The sequence below is a fragment of the Gadus macrocephalus genome, chromosome 7, assembly GCF_031168955.1.
Source record: "Gadus macrocephalus chromosome 7, ASM3116895v1".
Classification (NCBI taxonomy): Eukaryota; Metazoa; Chordata; class Actinopteri; order Gadiformes; family Gadidae; genus Gadus; species Gadus macrocephalus.
Window position 1 is genome coordinate 9379362 of NC_082388.1, and position 10000 is coordinate 9389361.

The following is a 10000-nucleotide window of genomic DNA, read 5'->3' on the forward strand; positions in this document are numbered from 1 at the left end:
GAAAATATATTCATATATTTCCATGTTAATCAAAGGACAAATCTCATATGTCTGTTATATAATGAATTATCTGATGTATTAAAGGAATGACTTTAAGTAACGCGCCACTGTTAGCTGACCCTGCCTCTAGTGAACTTGTGACCTCCATACTGTAAGAGATTAGAGAAGTGGTGATGATGATGGTGATGAAGCTTAAGTGCGATTAAGTATGATTGCGTCTATGAGTGTGTGCGTGTGTTTGCGTCTGTGTTTGTGTGTGTTATGGTGTTTACCTAAATATGTCCCTGCAGTCTGTTCCTTTTAGACACAGAACAAATTAATTAAAGAGATTTGGTTGTAAGAGGAAGGTTATGAAGTCTCCAGAAGTGAGAATGTTGACACACATTCAAACCAGAGACTGTAAAACAGAGCAACACTATTTTGACAAATTGAAGGCTGGACTTAAATGAACACTTCACATAACTATATGGCCAAAACCAATTTTTATTCAATTGTGAAAAGCTTTTTAATTAAAGTCACAATGAGTTCCATTGAGGCCCTCCCAGTATGTAGGCAGGAGACTAGCTTTTTAATTATAGTCACAATTTGGTTCATTGAGGCCATCCCAGTCAGTAGCCAGCAGACCTTCAGAATGATGATGAATCAATAACAGTGTAGTGTCTACTCTTACTCTGCGACGCAAGGTAGCGTAGATTGGCTGGGTGGGTGGTGTAGGCCTACCTGGGAGGGGTATTGGGAGTGCTGATGGATAGATTATTTTAAACAAAGAGAGAGGGGCGGTCTGGCCAGCATTTTTTAATTGAAGAATATTTCAGTTATAGGAAGTGATTTTATTATTAACATCATTGAAATCACTTCTGCTCAGCATTGACTAATGCTATTTTACGCTACGAGCTGGTTTGAATGTTACACATTGCAGCTAAATATTACTGTTATCTAGGAACCCACGTACCTCAAAAAAAAACTATGTATTGGCTTTGTTTTACGACTATGAAATCATCTTTCTTCCCGTTAACTTGGCGAGGGATCATTCTGCCATCACTTACGGTGAACCGCCTAAAGGCCTTTAAAAGAACTACATGATATTGTCTCGACATTCACCAACAAGATTTATTTAAATACACACACATATGCCAGGCACACTGAAGTTATACCGTTTTGATAACCAATATAGTCTATAAGTATCTATAGTCTATAAGTCATTGTTATTTGAAGCCAATCTATCAAAACCGTCTCGCAAATTATACCATCATACAATAAGTGAACCGTTGCCATAACATGGATCTAGACAAATTTCCAACCTACTGGTTATTATTGTGAGGGTATATTATATGGTATATTTATGGAAGCATATCACGTCCCCGTGATTGCATTGCACTTCGCCACGCTCCGTGTGTCGCAAAATTCAAATGACATTTCAATCCGCAAAACATTTAGCAAAACGTTTTGCGGATTGAATTGTCAGTTGAATTTTGCAACACACGGTGCGTGGCGAACGTTTGGCAATCAGCCAATCGCGTCTGGGCGGGAACTACGTCACTTCCTCGTCAGACCAGCTGATCATTACTTTCTTCAAAAGACAGTACAATGAGGATGCACTCTTTTTTCTCTCTTTAGTGCCGCTAATGAAAGGTTCTGAAAGACGGCATAGCCATGTAGCTAATTACTAAGGATTAAAAAGTATACAAAATCTGTCTGGCACGTTTTATGAAGAAAACGTTTCCAAAAAGCATCGGACATATGACCCACTAGGTTCTTCTCCATGTATCCAATGTTGACAATATGACATGATATGGCTTAGCTAACAACATAAACAAGAGGAACTAGGAAAGGAAATTAAATGCGTGTTTAAGTTCAGAAGGGCCAAACGTGTGGCTACACAGCACTACAAAAGTCGGCAAAATATTTGTTGCACAGCTGAACGCTGTATCACATCATGAGCTGGCTGTTCTCAATACACAACACACATTCCACCAAAACTAGCCTACATCAGGCATTCTGACCAAAACTCATGCACTCCTCCCCACAATTCAAGCAAAGCAAGAATGACCAAAAGTCACTTTGTGGCAACAAGAGACTGACTCCACCGACTATCAATTGCAAGTTAAAACAGCCAACCAATTGAGTGCAAAAAACACAAAAGAACTTGCCACAACACCAGCAAATCTTAAGCAATAAATATCGCGTCTTACCTTTATTTATGTAACAGTGATCTGCAAATGCATCCCGTGGTGTAGCCTACCACATCCATTTAGTTCAACAAGTTATCGTTCTGATACTGTCCATGGTACTAGCAACCTGCTCTGGTGCTTTTTACCTATGTATTCAGGCTAAAATGACTTGATTGTCTGATGCCTCATTATCCCAGCCAAAGAGTATTGGTATTATTAGTAATGGCTACTTGCCAAATGGAAAAAATAACTTCACACAGTGTGTCTTTTTCCAATGTATTTGTTATCATTCGTAGCGTTGATCAGCGGAGAAATAGTTCACAAAATGTGTTGACGTCGCTTAGCAACCGAATACGCTGGGGTTGATAAGTTACCGGACTGCAGAGTGACATGAATCAGAGGCAAAAAAAACACTTTCCTTGACAAGGGTCAAATATGGTGGACGTGAGCATTCCACTGCATTGAGAAGAGCCATGTAATAAACAAATTATTGACAGCTGAACGTTAGGAAGGCCCATGCAAATGAATGTAGCAGTCTACAGCATTGAGAAGAGCCGTGTAATAAGTAGGGGATAATGTATAGAACGCCGGTCATTATCGGGAAAATAATTTTGATAATGAAGTGCAACGTTCAATATATTATCCCGCTTATTACACGGCTACGCGCCAAAACGAAAAAATTACTTCACATGGTGTGTCTTTTTACAATTTATTTGTTACCAGCATTCGTAGTGTTGATCAGCAGAGAAATAGTCCGCCAAAGACGTTGACGTCGCTTAGCAACCGAAGACGCTAGGAAAAGTTACCGGACTACTTGAGGAGTGATACGAAAGACGTCATTATAGGCAAAAAGTCCTTTGTTTTCCTTGACAGTGGTCAATTATACTAAGCAACGCTGAATTATATTTGATAATTCACCGCCGGAAGTTGTGAAGAGCCCATGCAAGTGAACGGAGCGTTCCACGGCCTTGAGAACACCCGTGTAATAATCCATAACAATTCAACAATATTTTTTTACAAGTGGTGGGTACAAAATGAATCTTGACGAAATCTGGTGGGGACGTGTCCCCAGCGCCTATGATATGACTGCCTAAGAGCATGAGGCAGCCGGATCAACTTGTGACCCGACTGTCCATGTTATTTCTCGTTTCCAAAATGAAGAGGCCATTACACCATTACACCGTTATTAAAAACCTAAAGTTGTGTTTCCCTCCACTGCCTACAACCCAGCCAAAAATTATGTTATTCGCTCTTTCGCTATCATTTCGGTCACCTGATGAGGTGTAGTCTCTTGCTCTGGATCATCTCTAAGCAAAGCAGCGATCTCGATAATCAAAGTGACGCAAGGCAGTATGACTCGAGACACAACTTTTATTCAGATCAACAAAGCATACCTACAGATCGTCCAAGGGAGATTATGCCCCTGACTAGTAATTTCAGTAAAGTAGCCTATACGCGGTTTGCATGCCCTTCTCCCGCATCAGCTCCGCGGACGTCATTTCCGCCATGTTCACGTTATTGTACGTCAACCCAGTCAAACCTCGCACAACGCTAGGCATAGAAAATGAAGTGCCAATGCCAAGTACTAGGTCGTGGATGGTCAGTTGGTCTGACGAGGAAAGGAAGTGACGTAGTTCCCGCGCAGACGCGATTGGCTGATTGCAAATCGTTTGCCACGCTCCGTGTGTTGCAAAATTCAAATTACATTTCAATCCGCAAAATGTTTTGCAAAACGTTTTGCAAAAGTGTTTTGCGGATTGAATGTCATTTGAATTTTGCAACACACGGAGCGTGGCTAAGTGCAATGCAATCCAGGGACGCTATAGCTTTTCAATTTGAACAAAGGAACTCAAAAAATTTGACAAAATGTTATTCTATTTTTATTGTTATAACTTTTGCAAATTTTATTGAGGATTTCATTGTCACTTTGCATATTAAAATACACTTTGAAGAACGTATTTACAAATTACATTATTAAATTGCATAGTGAATTGTCAATTGCATAATGTAATGACTTATTGAATTGCAAATTGCATTGCCATTTGAATTTTGCTATATATATGCTTCCATATTCACTACTGGGTCATGTTAATGATGCGTTATTGGGTCAAACTGGACACGTAAGACACACGTAAATTTTTTATATACAGCAGTTGTCAGTGTTAGTGGACGCTAATACTAGAGGTTTAGTTTGTGTTAATTAATTTTCTAACATGCTTTATGTTTCTACAGTTCATGGTGATATAGAGTTATATATAAGCAAATATTGAAGACAGTAACACGTAGTTCCTCTAGAGGCCATTAGGGGGCTTGTGTTACTTGACCCCCCCTGAAGCCTTTAACTACCACCCCTTCTAACGTCAACAGGAAGAAACTTATATCTCAAGATTTCATGCTTGAGATATAAAGCCAATAATGTTTCACTCCGTTCGGTTAGGATCTCAGTGGCTAGTTCACCTCCATCTTCATCTCCACAAGGACCAAGTTGGCCATCCTATTTCATTAAAAAGTCATTAAGGATTGAATATGATTGAGTTTGAGTCAATGTACCAAATTATGGATCATTAACACTGCCGGTGCCAAAAATTCAGCGATGCTCCTACGCCTCAAACAGCCGCGTGTAAACCAATGGGTGAGCTCACAGAACAGGTTTTACACAGTCCATGTTTTTCACCGTCCATGCATTCAACCCCATGTTGCTGATCTTAGAAATGTTAGTTTGTAAACGCTCTCATATAAAAAGAAGTCTAACTTCCACCGGGACCTAGAGCATAGGCCAAAGGCCTACCTCAGAGCCGTCCTACAGCAGTAAAAATGTTGCTCGAAAATGTATGTGAGATTCAATTCATCTTCATGAGATTGGATACAAGCTTAGTGTAAAGCCACACTCACTACAACAACCAAAACGAACAAAGTGACGCACAATGAACACGGTGTGAAGGGGCTGCAGCCGGAGCACAGTTGAAGCCGCCGGCTATGGAGCACCACTCCAGAGGAGAGTCAGCGTATTAACAATGGTCCGGTTAATTGCGTCGGTCGTTTCTATGAATGAACCGACTGATGGGACATGCAGTCAGGCTGGTACCTGGAAAGAGGTGTGAACTTCTCTGACCCAGATTCTGTTCAATTAGATTAGATTGGACGCTCACTCCCCTAATGGTTCATTAACGCAGTGCCGATCTAACTCACTCTCATCATGCTAAAGGAAGCAGAGAGAGAAAAAGGGTCCCTCTCTTATAGTGCGGTTCATGAGGCTAATAATATTAACGCATGGACTATTTAATGTTCAGAATAACGGCCCGGTGGGAGAAGAACAACGTTTGATGCGCAGCTCTTCAGCTGTGAAAAGAGAATGACGTAGATGGAACGTAGAAGAAAAGATGATAGAATTCAAAACCCAGAGCGAGCAGGAGGTAGCCGCGCTCTAACTAAGGCTCTGACGTTAGTTGTTAGAAACAGACTTAACACACGCATGCACACATAAACGAACGCACACTCGACAGAGTCAACAAAGTCAGTGAGTGTTCCGGGGGGGGGGGGGGGGGGGGGACGACGACGACGACGACGAAGATGAGGAAGAAATGAATGTGTGGGTGGAGGGGCGAGTTGTATAGAAAGGACAGGACAGAAAATTATGCGCTGGAGGCATTTCCGTGCTTTTATAGGGAGAAAGCAAGGTACAAATTAGGCCACACTCAATTAGGCCTGTTAGGCCCGAGCTCTGGGGACTTTTAGCTCTTAAGAGGGGCTGTTGACAATGTAGCGCAGCAAACTATGGCTTAATGCACTGCGCGTCGTGTAGGAGTGCTCACACGTTACCCTCCCTGGGCTGGCTTCTCTCCGCTGCTTTCCCCTTTCCTCTCCGCTCCTCTTCTCGCTCTCGCCATACTCGCTCACTTCATACCTTTGTGTGTTTCCAACTCCTCTCCAGACTTGATTTCAATTTCTCTTAACTGTGTTGAATTCATGTTGGCCTGCTTTGTTTCTTCCAATTTTCTTCCCTTTCCCTCCTTTGGCCTTACCTAACGTTTTTTCACTCTCTTTCTCTGAATTTGTGAATTACTTTTTTATCTTTCCCTTTAATCTCCTATTCTCTCCTTCCCATGTCCTTATTCTCCTCTCGTCTCCTCTCTTCCCCCCTCCCTTCTTCTCCCCTCCATTGTCATACTTTCCTTTCACTCTTCTCCCCTCTCCCTTTGCCTTACTTCCACGTTTTCCGTGCATCTAACGGTTCATTAGTGGAATGTACCAGAGCCAACGGCTCTCTCTCTCTCTCTCTCTCTCTCTCTCTCTCTCTCTCTCTCTCTCTCTCTCCTCTCTCTCTCTCTCTCTCTCTCTGTCTCTGTCTCCCTCAATATCCCACATTGTCTGTTGGGTTCTCGTCAGCGAGCCATTACAATACATTATGCCCCTCCCTAAGCACCACTCCGTCCTAAGAGTGGAGCAGTCATGGTCGATAAAGAAACCGAGTCAAAGTGGACGACTGGAGGTCGGGTCATCTACTGTCTACATTTATTTAGTGAGGAGAGGAGACCGGGGTGGTCCCTTCTTTGGCAGTGAGGTTGCATTACCCAACCCGCCGAAGGATCTGCCAGTTTGATTCCCGCCCCCCCCCCCCCCAACTCACGTGTACCTTAACAAACGGTCTCAGTAGTCAATTCTCAGGACCCTTGTGGATGATAGTGGGTCCCCATCAGGTCGATCTAATCGGTTGGTACTTAAGTGTGTGGTGTGGGTACGGTGACCGCACCCCCTTTGCTGCGTCGAACCCGCAGGTCTCAACTTAAACCGTACTCTCAGCTTTTACCTCGCGTCGATGTCGTCGACGATGGCGAGCGGCGGAGGGAACAGCCGGACGACGGAGGTTAATGAGTTTGCACAGATGTTTCTTCCGCATGACGCCTCCGAGCCAACAACGCTAATGATGGGGGTCTGCTCGCCGTGCGGAGGAGGGCGCCTGCGCTCACTGCCGCTGCCGGTGGAGGAGGGGGGGCCGGGGGGGGGGGGGGGGGGGGGCCGGGGGCGAGGGGCTGCCAACGTTTCCGAGGGCAAGCGCCACGAAACAAGGCCACGGTCTACAGAGGCCGGTCCAAGTTCCGCTGCAGCTCGTTAATGTTTAACACGGCCAGATTAAAAAGTGGAGAAAAGAGGGAGCACTCCCCTGCCAGGACGGAGGAGTTCTTCTCTGTCTCTCTCTGTCTGAGCGTGTCTCGAATGCCTTCGAAGATTTCAATCTCGTTCAATTGGGCCCCTCTCCATTCATTCTCCTTCGCTCTTTTTCTTGTTCTCTGTCGCTCCGATCAATCTCCAGTCTCAATCTACTTCTCCCTCACTCGCTGCCGCTCGTCCTCGCTCGTCCTGACTTTAATTGTCTCCACATTGTTCTTTGTCATTCTCTTCCCCTCGCTTCTCTCTCCTTTCATTTGTTTGCCAATTGCACTCTCTTTCTCTCTCTCTCTCTCTCTCTCTCTCTCTCTCTCTCTCTCTCTCTCTCTCTCTCTCTCTCTCTCTCTCTCTCTCTCTCTCTCTCAGTCTCGCTCGCTCTCTCAGTCTTGCTCACTCTCACTTTCACTCCCTCCCCAGGCTGGAGCTTGGTGCTAAGTGTAGCGTGGTGTAATGGTAGCAAGCAGAACATGCGAGTGGTTAGAAATGGGCCAAGTCAACATCCTCTCCTCATCCTCTCTGCCAATTGGCATGACTTTTATTTTGAAAAAAATGAAAAAAATGCTCAGAAGGGGGACATTTATTGTGGAATAATTCCTCCTCCTCCACCATGGCGGAGGTGGAGGAGTGAGCTGTAAGGAAGTGAGGGGAATGAAGCAGATGCTTGATTATTCGAGTGTATAAGGACATAAGTGGAGCAAAGGGATTTTGTCTTTGACAAATCTTTGATAATAAGTTGAATCATAAATTCCATTTCCGGTAGTTCTCTGGCCTCTCACTCTGGCTTTGCACTGTGGGTGATGGACTGTTGGGACAGAACTATGGGTTGTTATTTTGGTTTACAAACTCATGGCCCTCAAAAAGGGCTTGCTCTGAGTCATAAGTAAGAGAGAGGTCAGATGACACGGAAGGAGATAGTGTGAGATATGTTGTGAGATCATGTGAGATTAAACTATATTATAGAAATGAAATCGCCATCATAAGAAATAAGATGGATGCATTGAGGTAAGGGGAATGGGAGGAGGGTGTATGAGATTCCACCTGATGAAATGTCAAGAGATAAGGTGAGATGTGAATTTAATTGGCAAATATTATGAACACACTCTTCAACATAATCTTAACCTACTGGGGTCTAACCACTTAAATCATTTACAATGAGACGTATTTGGTACATTTTCTATTTTCAGAGTAGTTACAGCAGTTAAGGCTGCAGACCTTGAAGCCACTTAGCAGTCGAAAGAAGTAAAAAAACATGATATATTTATTTCATTCCCGATCTGTTTGCTATATGATATGCAAGCTCTGTTTCACCGCTCTGCTAACCACCATCGCTACCGCACTAGCTGGACTATTGCCAGAACCTATTGCCTCGTTTCCACTCAGCGGAGCGCCTCGGCTCGGCACGGCTCCGTCCGCTTATATTGGCGTTCCGACTGCCAAAAGTTGGGTCCCAAAATAAGCGCGCCGCTCTGAGCCACCCCTATTTTCAGTACTCCTCCACTGGGGCAAAAGTTTTGTTGATTGAATAAAATGTGGGAAATGTCAGGCAAAAGTTTGATTTGGACGGACCGAACCATTGTTGCTTTTTGTTTAATGTGTCGTGTTTTTTTTTTTTTCAATGAATTTATTAACAGGCTACGGGCTTACTTAGCTGTCGTGACTTGCTTACTTATTGCCATTCGGCTTAAACCCCGCCCTACCATAAGGGTGTTGTCGGCGGTGGAAACACTAGCCAGGCTCTGCTCGGTGGAAACGAGGCGGATGACTCGTAATGAAAAAACGTAACCATGTGTGTGTGTTCCCTTTCTGACACGACTTCCTTGTGTGTCCATGCACCGCTGCGTGGTTCATTTAAAGTGCTCTTTTAGACAACCGCAGTCAACACAACAACACTCGTCCGTCATCAGCCAAAAATGACAAAACGCCTACCAGCTCAGCACAGTACATCATCCTGATTCTATTAAAAACCACTCTCTCAGCCGAGTGGGAATGGGCTCACCGAACACGGTCCTGGCAGGGACGGACTCCTTGTTGATCCAGAAGGACACCTGGGCCAGGATGACGGTCATGATGCAGGGGATGTAGGTCTGGATCAGGAAGAAGCCCATCTTCCTCTGCAGGTGGAAGTGGACGGTCATGATGACGTATTCGCCTGCAGGAGGACACAGCCACAAGAACCTCTTACTATTTTAAGGAGATTACCATTTTGATGATGGTGAAAACATGTGTTTGTATGAAATGGAAATTATCCTCTGTGCTGTAATAATCTGCAAGCTGACTCTTGAGATTCATAGTTAAGTAAACTGGACAAAAGAAATATGACATTTCATTTACATGAAGACAACTAGGTTGATTAATTTAAAAAAAAAATTATATTCCTGTAGGCATAGGCCCAATCCCATTTCTACCCCTTACCCCTTCCCCTTACCCCTACCCCCTTCCCATTACTCTTCAAAACAAGGGGGAGGGGTAAGGGGAAGAGGTAAGGGCTAGAAATGGGATTGGGCCTTACAATGTGTTCATTACTGCAGTAAATAAAGAGAGAGACTCTCTACAGAAAATATGAAGTATTATGACCATCAATACATAGTATCTACTCGCTTGCACAGCCATCCTCCCACGCACGCTCACACACACACACACACACACACACACACACACACACA

At 43.9% G+C, this 10000-nt stretch overlaps 1 protein-coding gene across 1 annotated transcript in view; it reads right to left on the reverse strand.

Annotated features, from left to right (window-relative positions):
- gabra6b (gamma-aminobutyric acid type A receptor subunit alpha6b) overlaps positions 1 to 10000 on the reverse strand; it is a 104743-nt gene that overhangs the window by 89814 nt on the left and 4929 nt on the right. Inside the window, 1 exon segment of the mRNA XM_060056448.1 lies at positions 9334 to 9486. Coding sequence (XP_059912431.1) covers positions 9334 to 9486 — 153 coding nt within the window.